A 26,521-nucleotide genomic window follows, 5' to 3' on the forward strand; every position below is an offset into this window, starting at 1 on the left:
AAATTCTGTTTCAAGTACCTCATACATACATTACAAAGGGTAAACAAAGATGGCTAAATAACATTCAGAAAAGAACAAGAGAATAGATAGGGATGCACCAAAGAAATGACTGGAAGATTTTTGGTTTTTCAGGCTGAAATTTCAAAACTCCACATGCCATGAATGTTGGTACTTACATATTGAGGCTACTAAGCTTCAGAGAGATCAATATAAATTAGATCCTTTATTATTGCTACAAAAAGTACTAAAGTGCTGGTGATAGGTCATAGGTAAATAGAAAAAAAGTTCCTCCAAATGCTCTTTTTTGCTTATTCTGTCTATTTATGTACAATACCTTTCTCTTTGTTTATATGAAATCACTGGCATGAGAAGAATCTGCACTATCAATTTAGGAAAAAAAATAATCACACTTTCATGTAAATCTTTTAAGTAAAGAACACTAAATCTAGCAGGTGCACAATAGCTGTTTTACCTATTTAATGAACCATCAAAAGTTATTAAAATATAATCTGAAAAATTAATGCTACAAGACAGATTCTAGAAGTAAGTTAAAGTTAAGTGTGAAGTGCTTCCATTCAACTCCTTTTTTGTAATTTTTAAAACTGATTTTCAGGAGTTTTTCTTTAAATTTTCTGACGTCTAGCATTAGCTCATTTACCTAAAGTAATTTTTAAATTTCCTTTGTCTCTGTCTTTTTTTCCCCCCAGTGTCTGCCTGCACTCATCTCTGCATGTCCTGGCCTGTTTTGCTTCTCTGATTTTTTTCCTTCCCTTTCTCTCCCCCTCCCCTTCCTTATTTTACATTTAATTATGATTTTTATACATTTTCTTGTCCACCTCTCAGGATTAGACACTGAAGTTAAAATGGACTCTTCTGATTTCTGAACTGGCAAAGAAAGAAGGGTGGTTTTATGGTTAAGGTGGATGTCCAAGCAATTGTGGTTAATTTCTTGGCTAAGCACATCCTTTCGGTATAAATTGCAACAAAGTACTTAATCCACTGTCTGACTGCCCTAGCTGCTAACTGGGATGGTAACATTGCTTGCCTTTTCACTTCCCATCTGTCAGGTCTGTGTAAGGGCAGGATATGAGGGGAAGGAAAGGAAAAACTTCTTCTTCCAGCCAGTTTCCTACTTTCAGACGTTGCTGACAGAGCTCTTGCGTTCAGGAATATGAGATTTGGTGAAATTTTGGCTGTTCTTGCCTAATCCCACAATAGAGATGGCAATTAGAGTAACAATGAGTTTTGGTGAAATAGCTTGTTTCATTGGGCAGTGTAGGGATGGAATAACACATCTCAGCTAAAGCAGTGCCTTTCTCTAAAGTGCTTCTTAATAACATCTCTGCTAGAAAAATACTTTTAAGGGAAAGTTGAATGTCTTTATTGTGTCCAAGATAACCACACTCCAGATACATTTAAAACCTCTGGATTTCATTATGATAAAAACTGTACTTGAGGAAATTTCCCGTGAAGAAACACTTAATGACACAAAACTGAGTCTTCTGACAGTCTTTACCTACTGTCCTGATATGTTTCACTAATTTATGTCTCCATCTATTCTCCTCTACTTTAATTCCTGTTTTTCTTTCCAGTGAGAAGTATGAAATCTGTCTTTGAGTCCTCTGTTAAAGGAATATATTGCTGTGTCTTCCAGAGAGATTCAAGAGGTCACGTGAAAGCTGGGGACCTCTGCATAGCCTGGGGTATGTCAGGTCTCGAGAGGAGACTCCTCTTGTGAGCTCCCTTGTCTGTGCTACCTGTCTGCTCTGGGTGCATCCCTTGAGACAGAGTTCATGCCAGCTCCTTTATCTGAGACCCTCAGTCCAAGGCCCTAAAAAGGCTCTTTCATGCACAGGACTGGCAGCACCTTTGCCCACAGTCAGCTTACAGACCAAACATACAGCTCCAGAGAAGAACTAGCTTATTGAACAATTACAAACCAAGTCAGAGCAAAATCAAAATTGACTGAAGACTGTTGAGGAAGGGCAACATAATTCCTAATTAATTTCTTTAGAAAGATTACTAGTACTGGGTAGAACTAATATTAACTGACAGTGTACTTTTTACCATTAGATACTGCATATGCATAACACAGTGAGTGTCACAGAGATGGGTACCTTTACTGGCAATACATTTTGTCACTGTTTCTTGTCTACATTTCTTTTTGCAGAAAAATGTTGGTGACATATCTGTCTGTACATAGAAATTATGCGCTCCATAAATTATTCCTGTTCTTCTTTCTCTTGTTTTCTTTTTCTGCTTTCCTACATCCCCCCATCCATCCCCAACTGACATTTTGGTAATATCTTTCCATGTAAATAACTTTCACAAAACATTCTATTTTTTTTTTCATTGCTGACAAGTTTCTTTCCTTTTTTTTAGGCATTTGTCTCTTATTAGCTCATTCTCTGCATGCCCTACTTCTCCCATTTCTATGTAATGAGTATTATTTTATCCTAATCTGTAATCTTTCATTTTCCCTCCCATCTTGTTAAATCTATCCCTTGTGTTTTTTTCTTTTTTTTTTTTTAAATCTCCTAAGTTAAAGTTGCCCATGTCAACTCTACTTCTCTTTTTAACTGTTACCACTGCACTTAAATGCCAAAACTTAGTGTCACTTCTGAGAACTGTGCTTGTGGTGATTTGTTTCACTGCCAAACCTCTCTTGGGCTTCTTTCACAAAGGACTTGGCAGGTGTATTATACCACTCTGGTATAAAATGACATGCCTATGAACCAGAACCACAAGGATGAGCTTCAGAATTATGGCTTCCTTTTCCTCTTCCTTACCAATGTAAGATAGCTGCCACAGGTAGTTACTAATATATTGTTCTTAAGCAGCTGCTGCTGTGCATAATTGTTCTTCCTTCTTGGAAAAAAGCTCATTCCTCTTATAGAGAAAGTAGTAGAGAGGAATATAACCTGCATAACAACATTCCCTCCCTTCTTGTCCCAATGGAAGATAGAAAATATTTTAAGACTTCAAATGGCAAGAAGTCAAGTGGTCTGAAATGACTTACTTTCATTTGATACACTGCCTAGGCTTTATTTTAAAGAACTGAGTTCATTTCTAATAGTAAGTCAAACCTTTGATCTTGAAATGGTCTCCTGGCAACACAATTTTAAATGCTTAATCTGTGTTGTCTTTACCAAATGGCTGTCATAAATCATAGTTTGTTTCCTACTTGTATTTCACTCACTATATAGGAAGAAGGAATGCCAACAAAGTGGTAAAGACATATGTTAAAGGAATATGCCATCCTCATGCACATACAGTTAAACCCTTTCTACCATAAGTCTTTTCTAAAATTTTTTTCAAATTAAAATTGTCTTATTACGATTTAAATTTAAAATTAAAAAAAACCCAAACCCAGAGATCATGCTAACTTATGGTAGAGTAATTTAGAACAGGATTCTGAATCAGTTACATGAATTCAGTACCAGAAAGAAAAACAGTGAAGGAAAGCAGAAAATTATTCTTTTTAGCCATTCCAATTATTCTTTTTAGCCATTCCAAGCTAAACCCAACAGTTTTAATTCCACAGAGTGCTGATTTTAGCTGGGGTATTTCTTTACAGAGGCTACTACAGGGCTATATTTTGTATTTGTGCTGAACACAGGGTTGATAACCTAGAAATGTTTTCATTTTTGCTGGGCAGGGATTCCACAGAGCCAAGGCCTTTTCTGCTTTGGGTACTGCCACACTGCAGAGCAGACTGGGGCTGTATGGGGGACTGGGAGCAGACACAGCCAGGACAGGTGACCCCAATTGCTCAGTATGTACAGGGGGGATGTTTGGAGTGATGGCTTTGTCCTCCTGAGTCACTGTTACATGTGATGGGGCCCTGCTCTCCTGGGGATGGCTGAACACCTGCCTGCCCATGGGCAGCAGTGAATTCATTCTTTGTTTGGCTTTGTTTGTGTGTGTGGCTTTTGCTTTTCCTATTAAACTATCTTTATTTCAACTCACAAGTTCTCTGGGTTTTACTGTTCCAATTGTCCCTGATGCTGCCGGTGGGGGACTGAGTGAGCAGCTGTGTGGAGCTTGGCTACTGCCTGGGGTTTAACCATGACACATAGAAAACAGCAATTAATAAATAAAACAGCCAATAAATGAAGTAATAAAACCAAGTACTTCCCAATCTATGGTCAGCTTGTCTACAGTGAATATTCTGTGGGTGCTGGATGGCAATACCTACAGGAATGTGTTTACATTTCCTCATTCCTTAATGACAATGCAGTAGACACTGCTCATGCTTGTGTGCTTACCCTAAGCTTTCGGCCAAAGACGTTGACTTTTCCTTGCGCTTGCTCTTTCCGGAATCGCCACTCCACCAGGTTCTGCCCGTTCTCCCCCGGCAGGGTCATGTTTCTCTTTGCCATGGTTGGGTTGGCAGTGCCAGCCAAGACGTGTGGCTCTGTCTGGTAGTGTGAGTCCAGGCCGCTGGCGTACAGGATTCTCAGTGAGCCATCATAACCAATCTGGTAGCTATTTCTTAACTGATCTGAAAAGGCCAGAGAGAGAATTACAGGTTACCTACATGGGTTAAGACTGCCTTTGTACTGGACACTTTATGCAATATGTGCATCTTGACTGCACATAACTGACCCAATGGTAATAAAGAGACAGGGTGAGATTGTTAAGAATAAGTATATCCCAGAGGAACAAAAAAAATGCCTTTAGGACCTATCATCAAAGTTTCTTAAACACTTAAGAAAGTCTCATCCTGATAGCATGTTCTTTGGACTGGCACAAAACACATTCTCTGCTGTTTAATTAGGCATTTTTGGCCTAATCCTAAGCATACTATGACTATTCACTTTTGCAAGTATGTGGTGGCTGGGATATTACAAGTTGCTTTTAAGCTAAAATATCACTTCATACTATTTCTGTACCTATTTCCCTTTCAATCCATCTCTTCTTTCCAAGATTCCTTTTTAATATAAAGTAAGTATTCTACTTCCAATAGCTGCTTACAAAATCGATTTGGTTAGAAAACTTACTTAATGCTACTTCTGTTGCAATACTACTGCTTTTCCTGAACAGTTGTTTCTGTATAGGTGTAAAACTGTGTGTGTATCAACCCTTCCTCCAGACATGATGCCCCTAGAGTTTCAATCCTATTTGGAGCTGCTTGTACCAGAAGAAAACAATTTTCAGGCCAGTGAGAAATCTTTTGTTTACAGTACCTTGAACCATGGTATAGAAAGAATCGATTGATGATAAGTTGGAAGTGATGCTGACATCTTCCTCTCTGCTGGATGACTCAATGTCCACTGTAATGGCCCTTTCCATTTCCCCGTGAAGGTTAGTGACGACTCCAGTTGGGAATGTAACATTTGTTAGACGGCCCTCGCTATCATAGCTAAAAAAAAAAAAGGTCCAGAAATGATATATAGCAGGAACAAATTGTTTTCACTTACAACTGAAATGAACAAAAACACCAGCTACTCATATTGTTAAGGCACTTCTGCTTTTTTTTTGTGTGCATGGGATAGGCATAGCAAAGGCTTCAAACATGCTTTGAAGTACTCAAAAGACTGCTTAACATACAGCAGCCTCAATGATGATAGCAAGAGCAAACAGATGGATCTTCAGCTCTGCATATTACTCTTTGAAGTGTGACCAGATCCTGCTGCACATCTAATTCACCATTTCAAAGGAAGCATATTTATTGGTACTAAATTCTGTAGCATTCTGTACTTACTCCCTCTTACTGGAGTAGATTTTGCTGTTACTGTAGGAATCCTCAAATTTTTTGAAATAAGGGTATCTTAATAGGAGTGTCTATTCAATGAGTATGCAGAACACCTGTACTCCTGAGTGCTTAATGTCCCTTGTATTACTATGAGCAGAGTCTGGGGTAATATTTAATCTACTTAAGCTGCTTGTAGCTGGAAACCAGAACAGCTAGCATCTCTAACTGTTAACTACTTGTGAACTGATTGAGAATTGTGACACAAACCATGAGATTTTTTTTTTTTCTGTGTCTACTGACATTTATTTAACCCAACAGCTATATATCCATTTAACATGAATAGGTAGATAGAATTTCTGTAATTGAAGTAGATCTTGGTACATGACCAGAGACCATGCTTATAAATCCAAATCCAAACATGCATTTTGGTCACAGTATAGGGAGAAGTAAAGCACTGTGTGAACTTCTGGTCATAAAGCTTGTCTTTAAGATTAGCTCTTCCAGTGCTAGAGTCCTGATTTGTCAGCCTAGGTGTTCAGCTGAAGCTCCTTGTTTTGAAGGACAGCCTGCCCATAGCTGCAACAGAGAGAAAAAAGCATCCGAAGGAGGATTTCATGCCCGCTTATGACCTGTTTGCTCTCAGTTTTCCATCCCTCTCCTGTGACCATGTAGGGGGAAGCTGAACAACGCCTTAGTCTCTTAAAGTAACTAGAACATGACCCTGCAGGTCCTCACAGTGTGCTACACATTTCATGCTGATATTTATCATCAAAATTGCTCCTACTGGAAAAGAAAAGCAAAACCAAAAAAAGCCCCCCAAAAGCCCCAAGCATATCACTGAGGCCACAGAAACTCTTTTTCTTAAAATGAGAGAATTAATCCTAACAGCTGTAACCCACAACACTACCTTTCTCTGAACAGCATGAGTACTGCACAGCATTGCTGTAACTGAAAGGATTAACTTAAGAAAAGCTTTCTTCCAGTTTGCTTACTCTGTAGATTTGACAGCTTTTTGCATACAGTCATTTCCATCCTTTTAGCACAGTTGATTTCCTTTGTTTATGTAAGACTTTCACTTAGCAACAGGCAAGAGAAAAGAATGTTTAAAAATCAGAAACCATACTGCAAGCCAGGGAAGTCAAGTGAGAAAACTTATTTTTTGAAGTTACGTACATTTCAAGATAATGCGGTTTCTTCCAGTGTGTTTCTGTCCCTAATTGTGGTTCTTTTTCACATACTGGACTTGGCAAGCTGAGATATTCCATTTATGCAGGAGACCAAAACAAACATACTTAAGTTCCTTGTGCATGAATGTGACTGCTAGCCTATTCATGACCTTCAGTCTCATGCCTCAGTTCCAAGAACTTATTTTATTTTCATGCACAACTTCCCTTTCCAACTCCCTGGGGAGCATATATTGTCCAATTAGTGTCCTTTTCTATTTTCTGCTTTATGTTTGAAAATGATTCCGAATTACTTTGTTGGGAATTACTTCTATCCTTTGATTACAGTAGTCCGGTACTGGTCTTTATTTCATACAATGCTTACTAAAGCCACAGATGGTGAGATTTCCCTGTAAGAACTTTTTGCCCTTTTAATCACAGTATCTGTGAGAAACTAATTACCATATTTCTCAGTATACCACCTGAGCTGGGAAATGCTACACATCAGTAGTATTCAGCACAGTGTGTGGCTTTAGTGCAGTATGCAGCACTGAACTGTGCTATCCTTTTATGCATTCTTGCTTCCACATTATTATTTTTTGACTGTGCCTGTAGTTCTTGAACTGGTCTCGTCTTCCACAAATATGGGAAGGCACATCATGAGCCTGAGATAAGCAGTTAATATTACAGTGGGGGAGAGTTCAAAGACCAGGAAGAAATCATGTTACACATTAATGTTCTTAAAAACATGACTTAAAAGCTGAAAGAATCTTAAAAGCCGTGATTGCTTGGTTCAGGCATCCTAGTGCAAGAAGAAAATGTGACTGAGATGTGAAAGGTAAGAATAGGATTTCTCACACTTTTATAGCCAGGAACAAAAAGAAAAAGGGGAAATAGGCCTTTCTACAATTCATTACATATTCCATTTGGTGACAGATTGCTATGTGTGTCCTTCATTTTGTTCACTGTACATCGAATACTAAACTTACTTTATACTTGCTATCTTCTTGCCCACAATCAAAACCTTATCAATGCACAGCATAGCAACATCACTCACACCTCTGGGCATTCTGAGGCCATTTTTCTTATTACATTCAAATATCCTTGCATTCTGCTGCCAAGGTGAATTTATTCATCCAAGATTGTCAGTTTTAGACTGAGCGATTTCTTTTTATCTGCCTAGTGTTCTAATATTGAAATTGCCCTAGAAGGAATGAGATCTGAAGTCTAGAGGGTGAGTGCCTATATTTGGTATTTCACAGCCTCTTTGATCTTTTCATCCAAACACAAGCTCAGGCACATGTGTTACCATGGAGCCCTCTGATCTTTCTCCTTTGCCAGGCTCCACAGCAAAGCCGTTCCACCAACCTCTTCAATTCCTGAAGAGTGAGTCTCACATAAACTTTTCAAGAATCTAAACCAGAAACTTGCTCCTTGGACGTGACCTTGAGGGCATTAATCTGCTCAGCTCACTTCTGTTGGCATTAACGCAACAATCTTCATATTTGGTCAATAACTCTGAAGGCAGCAGTGGGGGCAGCTGCCACCACTGCTAGCTGAAGCTCCCCTTAGATCAAATCCTTTTTCTTCCTTAGGATGAGCTGCCACTGCCAGATAGTTTTCCACTTCAGCAGTGAGAATTTCTCAGAGATAATGATTATCAGCTTCCCAGATTCTCGACCTTTTGCTCTTCACCTGCTGGAAGTCTCTCTTCCATTGCTCATCTCCTTCAGTTTTAATTACATGCCTTCCCAGACCATTTTCTGTTCTAGGCTATGTAGGACACTTCACTTTGCAGTAATAACTTCCTGGTAAGCCTTGCCACAGATGGAAATGTCCTACTTTCTTTATTTTTGACTTGTTTCTCAAGTGTATTTTATCTTAGTCCGTAGCACATTTAGCTCAACCCCAACATGCAGAGCTTTATTAATGTTTTATATCAGAAGTTATTTCAATGTAGAATAGGGAGCTGTAGAAATAAAGTGTATAGTAAAGGCTGAACCTAAAGCCAATTGCTAATTTATGACTGACAGTGTTTTTCTCCAGACTTCTGCAGCACAATCCCTCAACAAAATAAATTCTGTGATTTTTTTTTTTCTGTTGTAAACATGTCAGGTTGAAGAGCAAGGCACACCAGTTCCAGCACATTTCAGATAACAAGACATGCAGTCCAAATGCGTATTAAGTATTTAAGACTGGTTACAGATTATACTATTAGTTGGGATGCTGCAATAGAGAAATGAAGCATGAATACATTTCATAATATAGACATGTATAATTTTGACAGTCGAAAAGTACTGTTATACTTTCACTCAACTCACATTAGGTATTTTCTCTGCATCTCAGATTACCAAGAATGGCTAAAAAATTTATGGAACATTACCCTACTTATTTCAAACTATTAATGGGAAGCCTTTTATACCTGAGTGCTGCTTCTTGGCAGGTGAGAACAGAAGGTTCAAGGTTGACATTCAGGAGTGCAATGTGTTGTTTTTTTAGGTGCATACCATGCTGACAACATGCTGAAAAATCTGTCCTAACCTGGCAATGAAATGTCTCCCTTGGCTTGTCAAGGCCCTTTAAGCTGCATTTACATAGAACAGTGTTGTCTTTAACATGACAGAATTTTGGTTTCCAAATACATTCTTTCACTTGTATTCAGCCTCTGTAGCACACTGCAGATTTAGTCCCTCCCAAATGAAAGCGAATTCAAAGTTGGAAAATGATGGTAAAGAAAAGCCACTCTAGTAGCTCCTTCTCTCAACCAGTACCCAAAATGGTTATTTTGCCAATCAAAAGGAAAGAAGCCCACAGTTAATATGTCATCACTTTCATTAGCATTTCTTCACCTGTAGGGAGCTTTCCTGTCCCCTACTGGTTTAAAATTGGGCATGGTAAGTTACTGGAAGCTCTAGTTTTGGCCACCTTTAACCATTATGTTGTAGAAAGAAAGAAAAAAACTTTCAACTTGAATATAATGAATTTTGCATTTTTTTCCTTTACTCAATTTGTACATTGCTTTCCTCTTTTTGATATGCATTTTTGCTTTTGATATGTCTGAAGAGAGACTGAATGAGCCTAAGAATGAAAAAGGTGAAAATAATCTGAAGAGTCTGAAGATGCATGGACAGAAATGATTGCTCTTTTTTTTTTTTTTTGCATTTCTTATTTAGTCTGATTGAAAGAGACACTTCAATGGATCCATAACTACTCATATATAACCTGCACATATTCCTTTATTTCCACAAAATACATTTGTATTTGTATCTTAAAAGGTTTAGCATCTTGCTTGTGAATTCACACTACAATTATATTGGGAAACCTGAAATATTAAACTATGACTTCCCTTGGAGATATAACAATTTAAAAAATCCCAAAAAACTCAAACAATAAAGAATATGTGGTAAGTCTTCCTAATATCTTGTTTTGCTTAGCAAGAAGAAAGCAAATGACAATTTGATATATATTAGTAGTCTGTAATTTATGACAAGTGGAGTTTTAAAATTTTATTTTATTGTTATCTAAGAAGTGATAGCATTTTCCTTTTTTTCATATCTGGAATATTATTAACATGAGAAAAAATGCAGCCAGGAGGGTCAGCCCTGTCCTGGAGTACAGCAGGCACAGCATGGCCAGCCAGGCAAGGGAGGGGATTGTCCTGCTCTGCTCTGCACTGGGGCAGCCTCACCTCGAGTGCTGGGGCAGTTTGGGTGCCACAATGTAAGAATGAGATAAAGAGAGCATCCAAGGATGGTCCACGAGGGTGGAGAAGGGCCTTGAGGGGAAGCTGCATGAGAAGCAGCTGAGGTCACTTGGTGTGTTCATCCTGGAGAAGGGGAGGCTGAGGGGAGACCTCACTGTGGGCTTCAACATCTTTGTGAGGGAAAGTGCAGGGTCAGGGACCAATCTCTTCTCTGTGGTGACCATGATGGGGACCCAAGGGAACGGCATGAAGCTGTGTCAGAGGAGGTTTATGTTGGATATGGTTTATATTGGAAAAGGTTCTTCATCTAGACAATGGTCAGGCCCTGGAACAGGCTCCCCAGGGAAGTGGTCACAGCACCAAGCCTGGCAGAATTAAGGAATTGTTTGCACAACACTCTCAGACACATGGTGTGACTCTTGGGGCTGTTCTGTGCAGGGCCAGGCCTGGGAGCTGGACATTGATGATCCTTGTGAGTCCCTTCCAACTCAGAATATTATATGATTTTATCAAAAAAATCAACATTCTTTCCAATTTTACAGAATTCTAAATATATGAAAATAGTATTTTCCTTTCTTTTCCTTTTCTTTCCTGCATTATTCCTTTCCCCTCTCCCTCTCCCTTTTCCTTTCACCTGTCCCTTTTTATTTTCCTTTTCCCTTCTGTTGTGCCTAGCTCTGAGAAAAAAGTGGATAAACAGGAATTACAGAAAATTGGAATGATTCTAGGAAAAAGTTAAATTTAACTACAGCCAGATTCCCAATTCTGGACAGAAATTTATATGCTTACTTGTTTTTTAATGGAATTTGGGCAAAAAATGCAAACTCACAAAACCAAAGAAGTTACAAGGTCATTAAAACTATTAGTATCAGCTACATTTATCTGTCCCCCTGTCCATCCAACTGTCAGATAACTCAAGCTTTTCCTGTGCCTTCATCTGATGGCTTTTCCATAGGGAAAGGGTCTTCACTCTGTTTTCGTCTGGGGAAGTCTTATAAAACTGCACAGCTGGTTAAATAATTCAGGTAATGGTCTTTTATCTTAGCAACGTGGTCAGGATGAATTTTTTAGTCCAGGTTTAATGAAGAGATTTCCTCAGCTGGAAAGTGATTGGCAATTTCTCTTTTCACCTTCTTCTGTTATAACTGCAGCTCTTGAGGCTTTTTATTTGTTGTGCCTATTTTGTCATAATGTTAAAAGGACAGTTTTCAGTCTTTTTTTGTAAACCAACATTCAGCACACCAGACGTGAACAATTCACTTAAATAGGCCCTTCCTGACAGCCATAACTCATCTGCAAAACAACAGGCGCACTCTGAACGAGAATCACTGCAGGAAATGTGTCTGTTGGAAAGGGAGCTCAAAGGAATGAATCAACACCTTTTCCCATGATAGCTCATTCACTTCCATACAGAGAAGGTTCTGATGCTCATTTTCCACTTCACTGCACGACCAGACAAACAAGCTTCAGTTCAGTGCCTGTGCCGTGAGAGATTGACCACTTTCACAGCCCAATCCAAAATGACTTCCAGGTATTTGGCACCAGGTACTCTGGGGGAGTGGTGCTTTGTGGAGAAATAAGCGATACATGAATTTACCATGCTGGGGATGCTTTACTTTTTGCCAGAATACTGCCAAACTTCTCACTCACTGCTGTATGGTACAGCAGTCCTCCATGCTGCCCTGACTGCTGCCATATTCCCATAAGGAGCCACAAAACCAAGGAGTCTCTCACAACTCATATCTGGCATGCAGCCTACATGCACACAAACTCACACAAATGAGCAGCATTAATGAAGCCACTGCTTTCTGAAGAGCAGGAAGAATAGCTCTGGAGTGTGTGCCTGGGGAAGGGGTGCACTGAGAGCAGTGGGGTGCAGGCAGTGGGGCTTACATGAGAGGCATTGCTAGAGATGGATGCAGGCAGTGGGGCTTACATGAGAGGCATTGCTAGTCAGGGATGAAGCAGCTTCCCAGGGCTGGGGGTGTGCCTCAGCAGCTCACACTCTTTTGAACTGAGTGCAGCGAATTCAGGAGCAATTCAAGGGGGCTCGTTCTTATGAAGATGAGACTAAATACAGCAGCTAGGCTGTTAACTACAAGACCTCCACCCTCATCTCTCACTTTTCAACTTCCCTGTAATGGGAATTCACTGCCCCTGAACCCTGTGGGATGCACAGAGGAAGGATTCTGGGTTTGCTAGGGTGCGCCAGCGGGCAGCTTCCCTAACCTCAGGGCTCCTCGGGGCTGCTGCCCTGTCTGTGTGTCACCTCCCCTGCTTTTTAGCTCATCTATTACTGCACAAATAAACTGTGTGCCTTGCGGATATAAATACCAGAGTATGGCCTTTCAACTAAGAGAAATGTTGGTGTATATATACTTTGTGTGACATATTGTTCCTTGCTGTAAGGTCTGCTTACACTGTCAGAGCTGAGTGTACCGGCCTTTAGTGAAAAAAGGACATAAGGCTGGTCTGATTGGCCAGACATTATGTTCACAGAATAAGCTGTAATGCTGCTTTTCCCCCTGTAATTCTTATTTGGTGGTAGGGTGGGGGTTTAATTTAATCTAATTTTTATTTTGAAAGGTAAAAACTCAACAAAGCTGTTTTTACAGGGTCACAAAAAGTGGACAAATCAACTTATTAAATTACATTATGTTTGAAAAGCAAATTTAGCAATGGGAAAATGAAATTAGATGGGTGTATTTTCTTTTCTTTTAGGGCAGTGGAATACCAAGATAGTAAACAATAATTTTTAGATTCAGGTTTTGGGTTAATATAGAGTAACAACCTTATTCCTTGGGAGTACAAGTCACATGCAATTAATGCAGGCTTCAGAAGTGAGAACTTTCCCTTCTTGGGGGGACCTCCAAAGGTAAGGCTTTAAAATGCATGTCCCTTGTAGGCTTTTTAGAGAGCTGATCAGTCTGGCCTCACTGAGACAGCAAGGAAGACCAAGTCCCTTGATGGGGCTTGAGGATATGTCTGAATACAGCATGACTGAAAACAGAGATTAGCCTTCTCACATGGGTCCTGAGCTGTCCTTCCACCCCCACCACACCAGGTTCCCTGCTTAGTGAGTGTCAAGGAAGGTGAGCTGGCTTGACTCTAGCCTCCCTCACTTCTGTTTGACAAAGAAAACTACCATGGAACAAGATCATTAACATGTCAATAACTAAACAAATGGTATTGTGGAGTCCTTCATAAACCAGAAGTGAGACAGATACTTTTGGGAGCCTGGACAGAGCTGACTGGGTTGACAGTGCAGGACATTTATTTCATTAATACAAACAGAACTGCTTATTTTGCAGCACTATCCTTACTTCTAAGTGCTCTCTTAAACCAGAGACATCACATGCTGACTTTTTTGACAGAAATCAAAGCAATTCTTTCTTTTCCATACACGTAACATGTAATAATATTGCTATGTGTCTTCAGCATTCTGATGTTGATATTATTATCTATTCAATGGCTTCTCAGGTCTGCTTTTATTATGGAGCCTAGTTCTAAGGAGAAGAAACAGTAACATGCAAGAATGAAGAAATGGGTGAAGATCTATTAGCAGATTAGCAGAAGATCTATGAGACATACTACTGCTATCAGGGCAATCTGGGGACAAACTGCAGTTTTCTAAAAAACGCCACATCCGTATCTAATGTTATATATTAATGGGTTATTTTTAACATGGCTGTTTTTTATTAAGCAGGATGAGTTTGAAACCGTAAGTTTGTCTCCCATATTAGCACAAATCTTATAAGACTAAATAATATAATGTTGTATTATGACAGCTACTATAAAGCTGAGTTACAATTCTGATTTAGAAAACTGTGAGACATAACCCCTATTCTTTAAAGTTGAATATAGAAATTTAAAAAACGTATTGAATGATTTATCATAACAAGAAACATGGTAAGTCCTGTCAGCAAGCACAGCCATCACTGAGTTCCTCTCAGAAATTGCATGTTGCATGAAACAGTTACATCCTTGTGTAGTGCTGATGTATTCAGTGTAAAGTAAAAAAAAAAAAAACAACCCAAATTAAATATGTCAGGTTGATATTTTTCCCTACAAGTTCTCTTTGGGTAGGGGGCATACTTAGCTTGTTTGAATAGAGGGGAAGAGTTTTAACTGCCTTCTGGCCACCCTTGCCTCCATGGGCCTACTGAAGATGTAAGAGAGGGTTATGGCTACTAGATCTTAAATTTGTGTCTTATTGAGAGGAGGAGAAGCAAATATGCTGTAAGAGAGAAATATCTGTATTGCATGCTGCATTATGCCAGGCAATGTGGATACAGAGGCACTTATGCAAGGACTGGCTGTCTCAAAAATATTCCCAAAAAGACAGTTTGAAAACAATTAAGAATGAAGAGAATATGTTTTTTGTTGCTTGAGTACATATAGTATGGGAAGATTAAAGACACTGCACTTGTATGTCACAGTTTGCAATCAAGGGCTCATGTGATTCCATAAAAGTCAATGCAAGAACATGATAACTGGCTAAACAAAAGTGCTTGAATGAATATGGTAATTATTTTATAGCCACTGTATTTTACACTGATGAAGAAGCAGCAGCAGTAAAAGCAGAAGGTACCAAAGGTTGTAAAATGATAAGAATACCTAAAAAGCACTATGATACCAAGGACATTCAGATAGTGTTGTTTAGTAGTGATTAAAAAATTCCAGATTACAATTTTGTACAAAGTTCTGGTATTTCTAAGAAAGCAGAATCAAATTAGAATGAAAGCCCCAAAACTGAAAGTAACAAGAACCCTAGGCATTTTTAGATACTCATAGTACTGAAGTATAAATAGGATAGAAAAATGAACACAAATAGAAACACAAATATTACAGGAAAATAACCCCTCACAAATGTTACTTGAAATGTTACAGAAATAGTAATTATGAAAATTTTGAACCTCTTAATATTCAGTAGAAGTGCAAGTGAGCTGACACTACTATTAGGGTATAATTTTAATCTGATCAAATCAAATACTTGCATTTCAGCATAAGTTCCATAGACTTTTCCATAGCCAAATTTCACTATTTCCAAGCCAGACTCCACAGGCAATGTATTAAGATGAAGCAAAAGAAAAACTGCAAAACACTCTATTCTCTGTTGCCAACTGTTGACAGTTACAGATGATGTGCCTGGTACTTGGGGAAACTAAACAAGTCCAAGCCAGAGGCAATATCTGACTCTGTATCACAGAGTTTTTGGGAAACCACAGCACTGAATGCATTGCTAATAAAAGCATAATATGCAAACTCTGCAGCATACAGTGAAAAGAGATTTTTGCTTGTGATTCTCTAGAGTCCATGAATTACTGTAAGGATTTCACATTCTGCATGATTTCACCACCTTTCCAAAATAGCTGGAAAGCTCGTTAATTTAACTGTGGGAGCAAAGTAAACTTGTAAGAACTCTGCTTGCTAATGTCACTCTTTTTGCTTCCTGTTGCCTTGAAGACAAGGATTGAGTGGGAGGGAGAGGAGGGGAAGGAGAAGACAAATGAGCTCAGGGCATAAAGTGTCAGGGGAGACACTGGATGGACTGTCAAGAGATACAACAGGAGACTGCAAAGAAATTCACTGCTGGGAAGGAAAAAGCAGGAAAGTCAAACACACCTTAGGGAAATAATGAGAGATGTGGAAAGGAGCAAGATACAAGGTAAGAAAGTAAGGAAACGTAGTAGGGGGTCTGGAGAGCAAAATGGAATAATGGAAGAAAGGCAGTGGATTTCCAGAGAGGAGGAGCCATCTTAGTCTGAAACAGATCTCTGCCTGCTGACACTGCTTCTAAAAGAAGAGGAAGAAAAATATGAGAAAGCTGAAAAGAGACAAGGAACAGGGGCTGCTGGGATTACTTCAGATCTAAGGAGAGCACAAGCAACCTGAACCTTCCAGAAGAGCTTGAGGGGGGAAGGAGCAGCTGTATTTTTAGAGAGGAGCCTGCAGAAGCCGCCGGGCCAGAGGGCAGATGCCAGGCACCCAGCACTGGGCTGGGCAGGGTCTGTCCCCGAGCAGCTGAAGGGAACGACTCCGTGTCTGTGCGAGACGGGCACGGTGCCAGCGCTCCCACGGCGCACAGACTGCAGCCCCGTGTCCTGCAGGGACCCTCCCTGCCACAGCAGCCTCTGCCAGCTCCTCACACAGCCCAAGGGCCACAGAGCAGCCACAGGCTGGCACGGCTGGGCCACTGCACAGGGGCGCCTGCAAGGCTTCTTGGGCGTTTGCTTCTGGTATTTCAAAACCTAGGTCAAGAGAAAATGCTCTTTTTGTATTTCTGTAAGCACCTGGCTTAGCTTTCTGTATGTAAAATCACAATGGAAACTGCTGCATAGAAATAATGCCATATAGGCTAGCTAGGAAGTGTCACTTCCAAAATGCTAATATGCAGATAATTAGTTTAACTTTTAAGATTTAGCTGTTTAAATGTTCACATTATGCATACATAATATGCAGTTACAGTTAATAGTTTCCAGCTCAGATATCTCAGAATTTTGTAAGAGAATTTGATTAGGCTGATTACTTTTATACCTTGTTTGATACTATAATTTCATTATAAAACCTAATCTGGGCAACTTTTAGCCTGATATGGCTCCATTGGTTTTCTTTTAGTATGCATGCATTTTCAATCATTTCTGTAAATGCTCTCTTAACATCATTTTTATTCAGCAAGTTTTTGGACCTCTGAAAACAGGTAACAGTTACTATGAATTTGAGCAACAGTGCTTTGAAAAAGTACACATTCCTGAAATTTAAGGTGTCACTTTTGATCAGTACACTATAACCCTTAGCAGAACAGAAATTTACAAGTCCATTTTGCCATAAAGATATTAAAAATCCCCCAAGTCTGTAAACAAAGAAAACAGATTGTATTATATCCTAAGTAATTCAAGCTAGTAGTTACAAATTCACTGTAAAAACCAAAAAGAATGTAAAAAACCATTTATTGTGTGTCAGTCCTTCCCTTCTTCAGGGAAAGAAGAGACTAAAAAAATAAACTATAGATTAATTAGTGTCCAGGCTAAAATAAAAAAAAAGTAAATTTTTTCTGGATCTGATATTAGTGTGATTTAAACTGTGGAAAAAAGCCATGAAAAGAAACAAGACCAAATGTTTTAGTATGTGCCAGAGCACTGACTGCCAATTTTTGGGATGCAATGTTTTTGCAAATATTTCCCCTTTGTTCTGAAAAGGAAAAAAGAAAGACTGAATCATTTTCATAAACCTGCTTTCAAACCACTGAGAACCCAGCTGAAATAAGTTATTTGGATCCATGCTCCACTTATACAACCAGACTTGCACAGAAGAATAGTTAACCAAGCTATTCCTGAGTTGCTCCCAAGGCTGAACTTTTTATTCCTAAATGCACTGTATTTTTCCTTCAGCCACTTAAACAGATTTGTGACAACTGAAAGGTGAAAAAACCCAGCTATACTCCAAACTAGTTGATAAAAGGCATTTCTGGTCCACTGGACATTCAAACAGTTGAACATTTTTAGCTATGAGTGGGAAGAAAGTCTGGATTCGCCATGGAATAGAAATTCTAACCTTTTCTCAAAATATTTTGAAAATTTGAGTAACACAGTAAATAAAATACATAAATTAACTGTGATATTAAAAGAAAATGCATTCAGCAATGAAGTTGAAATATTATGCTATGGAGCCAGAATTATTTATTTTCAGAATTTCTTATTCCTCACTCGATGTTTGAGGGATACCTTTCCATTTTAACAAGGCTTCGTTTTTTTCAACAGAAAACATTTCACGTGGAAATGGTTCAGCCCATACTACCCACAAACATGAATATGCAGAAGCTGAGAGAGAGACACCCTTGTACATCATATCACCCCCACACAAACTCTTCTGTGATAATTCACGGGCTCCATCTCTTTTGGCAATAGTAGCAGAAACCTCTCAAAGTCCATCATTGTCAGATTTAATGTGACAAATCATGAGCGCCAACAAGTCACAATTATACTTGATCTTATAATAAAAAATGGCAAAAGACTTGTGTTCACAATTATTTTTTCCTTCAAAAGAGAAATATACAGACATAGATTTGGTGCATGGGGATTTTATGTTCAAAAGAAGCAAGCAGCTATGATGACTGATGGATGTTTTTAAGAATGCTGTTTTGGCAAGAAAAGTAAAACAGTGCCTTCCTCCTGCCCCTTATTCCCTGTGGCTTTACGTAATCAGTACAATTTTTTATTTTTGGTTTTAACTTGTACAGAGCATCACAGAAAACATTACTGGAAGGGACCTTGAGAGGTCATGCAGTCCAACCTCTACCCCAGGGCAGGATCTGTTCTTCCTGCATTGGTCCTGAAAGACGTCTGATCTGTTTTTAAAGACAGTCTATGAAGGGCAAGGGGTCACTATCATTGTTGTCTGCTCCAGGGCTCCAAAATCTTCACCGTGAAGTTCCTCCAAATGTCTGATCTGAATCTTCCTTGTTGCAATTAAACAGATTACTGCTTCACCATGGCTACAGGGAGGTGATAAATATCTTTGCTTCTGCAAAAGCCTCATACACTTGCAAATTTGGGAGAGTGAAATTGCCTAGCTGTCTCTATAATTACTTCAGCTTGGGAATTCTAACGAGACATTGGTTGGAGGTAATTGTTTAGGAACTGCATAAGCAGCAGCTTGCAAATAATCCTAATAGTTACTGAGGGGAATAGCCTGCCCTTTGGGCTCTCTGTAAGTCAGCTGGACATAACCTAACTCAGACCAGAAAGTCTGCATGAAAGCAGATCAGGTGTGAAAGATGGCTATTTGCAGAGTCAGGAAATAGCTGTGTGCTTCATGACACACAGCACCCTAAATTCTCCCCATGATGAAAACGACAGACCCATCACCCACTGAATAGTGAATATAATATCCAGTTTTTTTGTGATCAGGCAGACACCATTAAGACACATTCAGGAGCCACCAGCTACTGCAGTACACCACAGCAGGCTACACAGAAACTACAGCCAACATGGTGAGAAATTACTGCCCTGATTAAAACTCTAGGTCCTCAATTAGCCAGTATGAATGTCAGCATGATTAAAAGCGCCTGCTGTACCCAGCAGATGCTTTCATTTCTGTACAAGACTTCACTGTCCCCCAAACTGACTGCCTTGCCCAACTTGCCTATGGGAAACAAGTGGCTGTGTCTGTCACAGTTCAACACTGACTTTACTCTCTGTGGAAATGGATGGCTACTCCCAGCCCACCTAATGCTGTGCTTTGGTCTCTCAGCATACAGGACAGGGCTACCTCAATAGAAGGAGAACACTTGCCCTGCCAATCAAACACTTTCTCATTCCTCTGTGTACCCTTGCTGTGCTTCTGTGTCCTCTTGGCAGGACCTAAAAAGATCCCCAGTGGATGCACCAAAGCACAATTAAATATTACAGATGTGTGCTAATGCTTTGGGAAGGTGCCCACTACCAGAGCCCTGCCAATTTACAGATTATTGTAAGAATACCTTAAAACTGGCAGCAGTACCATCCCACCTGCTGTCTTTGTCAGGGATCAGCATTCCTAGCCCTGTCTCCGCTTCAGGACACAATATGCAGTGAAGCAGCACCTGCTGCTCTTGTGTCTCTGATGGGCATCTGTAAAGGCTGGAGAGTAGATACAGGTGCTCAAAGTCCTTCTGCACACTGCCTCAGCCAAATGTGCACTGACAGAAATACGAAGTTATCTCAGAACACAGATGTTTGGCTTTGCTGCCACTGCCTGACACTGGCACTTTATTTTCTTTATCATGTGTGTTGAATTGAAAGCTTTTTTTTAAGCCCTGACCTTGGCAGCAGTTGCTACTGCATTTCATCATAAAGATACGAGAAAAGAAGAGGGGGAAATAAAAAGAAGAGGGACTTACTGAATTTTCATGATGCCCTTTGTAATCCTGAATAGTTCAACTAGAGGCCTCTTAACAGTTTTACTTATCACACTAACACTACATCTTCCATTCCTTCATCCATACCTTCTTACCCAACCTCATCATGTCTTTCCTGTGAGTTAAAAATACACATATTTTCAGAGACAACTGAAAAAAATCTGTGTTAATTCTACATTGACCGTTTCTGAAATAATGGTTTCTGTTTTAAGCTGCATTTTTGTTATGTTTGCTTAGTGTATTCAGTTGGCAGTTCAGATCATTTGGAGATGAAGTTGCTGATAAAGCCTGTATGTGAATTCTCTGGTTCCACTAGTTTATCTATAAATTGTCACGATCTTCCTTAGTCAATAGAATTGAGGATTCTGTAAAACGCTTTGCTAATCTGTCTGCTATGAACAGGCATTGATGACTTAATGAGTGTAACAAAGGCTAAAGCAATTCACTGAAAAGATTTTTCCTGAGGTTGGTAAAATTACAAGTCCTACTGTTCCAGTAATACCTCCAACAGCACCTCTTGCTGTTGTGCTAGCACCTGTACATGACATGGTGCTGGTGGCTTCTGTGTTTTCAGTTTATTCCTACAGGAATGACAGTTCCCCCATGGCACACATTTCTTTTCTCAGCTTCCTCCAACTGGGTTCACCTGTGTGAAAGCCTGCTGTGCTGTCCAGCAGATCCTTCCTGTGAACCCTCCACTCAGTGAAACACAACCTTTTACAACCCACCCAGATGTTATTTTTGGACAAAAGAACATGCAGAAATGCTTTTTCTTAAAAAAAAATAATTGAGCAGCAAAGATAAATTTCTTGTCAGTATTTGCAGCAGAAGAATGTCAATCTAATGAGCAAGTGGGATGAAAATCTAGTTTTTGATGCAAATCTACAAACCCATGGTTGTCTGAGTTACAAATTTCTTGACAAGAGTGAAATGTTGTCTCACTATTATTTCAATATATAAAACTGAAGTTCAAAATAATGAATTCAAAATTATTCAGACCCAATGTTCAGAAGAAGTCAGACAAGTAAGACAGAGGAAGTCAGCATGGGAAACTGAAAGTATCTTTCTGTGCTTTTTGCTATCAAGGGTTAACTTTACAGTTACTTCACCCAGAAACATTTCAAATGGTCCTTAGAACTCAATAAAACTATAAGGCATCTGACTTTTTTAAATGTACTTACTCAAAAAAAGTGGTCCATCCAGTCTCATCGCTTTTAGTTGCCAGAAGTCCACTGTTGCCATGGTAGGTAAATAAGACCAGCTCCTGCCCTTGTGCAGTCATGCTTTTCAAACACCCATTGGTGCCTATGGTCAGCCAGATGACCTGGTTATCAGGAGAGACCACTCTTACTGGCATTCGGTTGGGATCCCGCCTGATCCGAAGGGTATTCCCGTTGCTGTCGGTCACGGCAGTAATATCATTGTCATTGCTGTAGCTGAAGTTGTACAGGTAGTCCCCGGTGACTAAACTCACAGTGTACTGGTGGGTACCATTGACATCAAAAATATACAGCTCTTGGTCAGTTGGGGAAGCAACTTCATAGAAGTTCATTGAATTCATTAAGGGTTTGTTCTTTGACACAGCCCGTATCCTAATGTTTCCCAGGTCAGCAATATAGAGGGTGCCATCTGGAGACACAGCTAAGGAGGAAGGGGCGTTGAGTTTGGCATCTTTAGCATAGCCATCTCCATTTTGGTAGCAGTCACAGTTAACATCATTTTTGCAATCACACTCCGAGGGTATTCCAGCAACTAAAGAGATCTCTCCATCGGTTGTGACCTGCCTTATCCTGTTTATCTTTTTCTCGTCAGTTTCTGTGATGTAGAGCACGCCGCTGTAGGACACGGCGATGGCGGTGGCCGACTCCAGCGTGGTCTGGACGGCGTGTTTGCCCACCGCGTACTCCACGCCCGGCACCTGGCAGTGCATCGGCCGCCCCGCGGCAATGCGCACCTGGCGGTTCTCCGTGATCTGCAGAACCACGTTGTTATCCAACACATAAATGGAGTTATCCATCGGGTTGATAGCTAAATCTGTAGGCCACTCCAGACGAACCTAAACAAATAAAGTGTTTTGTCAAACAGCTAACCAGTGCAGATTAAATGAATTAATTAACCTTCAGTTTTAGATACCGATGTAAGGATATTTTCTATCTGCTTTAAGCAATCGCAACTGAAGAACTTGCATGAATACATTCAGCAAACTAAAGTCTTCAGGAAGGCAAAGGGAACAATATTCAGGCATCCATTTTACTGAAAAGAAAGCCAGTTGCATTGAAACTATAATACAGGCTGAGTTTCCCCTCCAATAAATGCAATACTTTTCTGCATCACAAATGTATAAAGAACTATAGAGACAGATATTGATGTCTAAATACTTGCCAACAGTTTTCATCTTTATTCTTGCAGTAGCAAAAATAACGTACTACCTTCCAGATTATGAAACACTGTACTCCATTTTGGGAACATACTACTACTGACACGTTCCTTCGTACCTACACAAGTTTTTAATAAAAATAGAAAAATACAGGGGGTTTGTGTAAATCCTTTCATTCACTCTAGTAGGCTAAGGATGTCAGCAATTCAGAAAACATCAACATGCCAAGATACTTCTAACAGATATGCCATTCTCCCAGTATTTACTACCAGGCTTAATGTTTCCTGCTGATAGTTTTGCTGTTCTAAACCAAACTGAACTTTATGGGCAGAAAAATTGAATACAGCACCGTTTATAGCTTAGCGAATACAGTGCAATTCACACCCGTGGAACAGGTTGCTTTCTCCCCCAAACCTGCTGTTAAATATCCATCACACTCCACTCACTTTTATTTTAAGGGGCTCAAAAGCTGCATCTCAGTTTCTATCACCAGCTCAGCTTTGCAAATTAGCAGCAACTGGAAAGTACCTGGCTGATGTGCATGCTGGTATCACAGGTTAGAGGTCGTGCTGAGGTAAGGTCATTGGAGCCAAGCAATGTCGATATTATTCCATTCTGATCCACTTTTCTGATCATGGTCCCATCAACAAAGTAGATTAACCCATTCTTGTCTATTGCTATTCCTTCAGTGAAGCAAATAAAAATTAGGGTTTTTTTTTTTTGTTGTACTACCAGTGAATATATTATCCACAACTAAGGGTATAGGTAGCATGCATTTAGTAGAAATTGTAGGCAGAAAATCTGGTGTCAGGGAGTAGGTAGTAATACAGCTTGTTAATGTATTTTGCATGACAAACCAGTATTCAGCATGAAATCTACTACTGTTGATTGCATTTGCTGTTCAATTGCTTTTGTGTGTTGGAAGGGTCTAGATTTTAAGTTAACTTTAAACATTGAATAAATGGAACCAAAAGCAATGCTCATTTTAGATATTCACTGCTGCCTGCCAAACACATAATCTAAATGCTCTTATTGAGTGTTTAAAAATGCTCAATAACCACTCAAGCCAAATACTTCCTAAAAAATCAACCCTAATTGATTTCAAAAAAATCAGTCCCCTGTAGCTCTCTTCCTCTATACACTTTCTACTTGTAAAAAAAATTACTCAAATCCCCAATTTTTGAGCCAACTATTGAATTCAGTAATTAAACACAGTCATGCCCCCAGCTCTGAACTTCTGTATTATTCTGAATGTTACAGAGGGAGAGCTCTTTTTACCTTTAGGGCTCATGAGAGTTGCCTCCACCGCCTTGCCTCCATCACCACACCTTGCCTCATCGAAGGGCAGGCACTGCTCCCCCGTTCCTCCTATGACCTCAACATTTTTGGTCAGGTCTTTCGCACCCGTGAGCGACTTGGGCCGGTAAATCCTGCGTGTGTTTGTGTCAGAAACGTACAAATCTCCTGTCACGGGGTCAGTTGCCAGGTAGTACCTGTGAGCTGGGTTGTTGCTGCAAAATGGAATAACATATTGCATATGCTGTAGTTAATTGCAGCTAACAGTGGATTAAGGAGAAAACAGTTTAGTTCCTACGGTTTGCAGTAAGGCAGACAGAGTTACAGTCAACGGTGATGCTCCATGCACAGGTAGCACAGGTCACGGCCCCAAAATGGTTTCAGCCCACATTTCTCATCTGTGTCACAGACAGCCCCCTCTAGATTAATCCTCCAAGGAAAGATGGTCCATTTTGTCTTTAATGCTCTCAGGGTAGTTCAGGCTCTCTCATCAGAGACTGCAAATGTGTCTCTAATAGGCCAAATCAAAATACTGGAGGTTAAAACCGTCTGAGAGTTCTGGGAACCTTGATGTAGTTCCAAATTTTGCAGCAGGAGCTCAGGCCTCACTTACACTTTGTTGGTATTATCCTATCTGTTTTATTATAAGTTATACAAGGCTGCTGGGGTTCATGGTTTATGTAATTCATGAACAGATAAGACAGAGTTTGAATGATGAGTTCACAGGAAAGAGATAAGACATCATTCATAAGCATTTGTTTAATCCACTGCTTTCAAATGCGTGATGTGCATGATTTAACACATTAGGAAATGTCATCTCTTCCACTAGAGACCAGGCAGAGCTTTTCCATTCTTCTTAAGTCAGAGTCATATTTCAAATAACTGTACACATTGGCAGAAAACTGCTAACTATGCCAGCACAGTCTTTATTACAGTGAAAATATATATTCCTAACCATTTTCCCAGAACTGTACATTTTGCCTCTCCTCTGGTGCCACATAATTGAGAATTACTGCCTTTTCTTCCCTGCTGCTGAAAAAAACAGCCCTGGAGATTACCTTTTGTGTTGATATATTATGATGTAGAAACTTAACCCACTGCAGTTGGGATTCCTGACCTAATTTATGGCATGAAGAGCAGAAATAAGGTCATGTAAATACATGAGGTAATTTCAGATGCTCCCCTCATGGATTGAAACAGAGTGTCAGAACAGTCACTTCTGATGTTTGCAAAAGTGCTGCTTAAACAGATCTACCAGTCTGGTGGTAGCCAAACATCTGTTCACAGAATGCTACACTTCACGTTTGGTAAATACGTAACTGTGCTAATGTAACACATTTTTATGTACTGCCACTTGGAAAATGCAACAGAGACCAACAGGAACAACTTGTGAACAAATTATGTCTTTTAGCAGGGACAGGTTTTTATAGCCATCCAATTACAAAACAGAAAAAAATGTGTTGCATAAATAGGATTTTATTTGGTTTCAAGACTTTAACATGTTGGTTCAGAATGAATGAAACCAAGTGAAACAGACTAATGAAATCAAATACACAGTGATTAGCGCCTCTTTAAAAGCTCTGCTATTGCACTGAGTGTTGTACAGCATGTCTGAAAACAATCAAATGCAGGCTTACTTTAAATTTCTGTCTGTTACAAATCTATTATTGCCAATGTGCTAAATAGTTGGAAGGTATTTTCAAACCCTTAATTTATGCGGTGATCATTTAATATGATCACTATGTAGTGTACGAATTATTTATACCTCCATAGACTGCAAATTAAATTATACTCATTTACATGATTACTTTGGTCTTTAAGAAACTTTGCAAACACTTCAAATACAAACACACTGCAAGATGTAAAATGTGCAATTAAATTTTATTTCATTGTAATTTAAAATAAAGTTCTTCCTTACACTACTGAAATCAAAGTACCTCTCTTCAACCCATCTAACATTGCCTCAATCATATTTTTCAGCCATTGGAATAAGAAGTCATCAAATGAAAAAGTAAGTAATTTATGCCTAACACCATTTATTTCCAAAAAGAAATTTTAAAGCTCTTTTCTTCATTAATATGAAGATGTACATTCTCATTAATTCCAACAAAAAAGAAATCAGGTGATGAGTTCTCACGGTAAATACAGTATCCTCATCAAACCAAAAGAAATCACCTGATAATTTAAATATATTTTCTCATATTCTTAAAGAGTGGAAGTGCACAGGATATTACTACTGAATCAACAGAAACTCTCCAACTTGCCATACGTAGATGTCTCATGGCTCCTTTCTGAGCTGATACAACAGGCTTTAACCTCAGCATTTCTTTTCAGGTGAAGGTTGCACAGCCAAGGAGGACAGAAACCCCCCAATAATTGATGGGAG

General features: G+C 39.5%; 1 protein-coding gene across 21 annotated transcripts in view; it reads right to left on the reverse strand.

Moving 5' to 3' along the window:
• TENM3 (teneurin transmembrane protein 3) overlaps window positions 1-26,521 on the reverse strand; it is a 1,290,863-nt gene that overhangs the window by 13,712 nt on the left and 1,250,630 nt on the right. For all 21 annotated transcript variants that reach the window (XM_054295903.1, XM_054295906.1, XM_054295901.1 and 18 more), the window contains 5 exons: window positions 24,118-24,350; window positions 23,368-23,522; window positions 21,644-22,518; window positions 5,190-5,365; window positions 4,269-4,504 (listed from right to left, as the gene is read on the reverse strand). In XM_054295903.1, the coding sequence (XP_054151878.1) occupies window positions 4,269-4,504; window positions 5,190-5,365; window positions 21,644-22,518; window positions 23,368-23,522; window positions 24,118-24,350 (1,675 nt within the window). The remainder of the gene's footprint in view (window positions 1-4,268; window positions 4,505-5,189; window positions 5,366-21,643; window positions 22,519-23,367; window positions 23,523-24,117; window positions 24,351-26,521) is intronic.

Source organism: Melozone crissalis, unplaced genomic scaffold, assembly GCF_028551555.1.
Source record: "Melozone crissalis strain CALT ecotype California unplaced genomic scaffold, PUWL_Pcris_2 ptg000006l_1, whole genome shotgun sequence".
Lineage (NCBI taxonomy): Eukaryota > Metazoa > Chordata > Aves > Passeriformes > Passerellidae > Melozone > Melozone crissalis.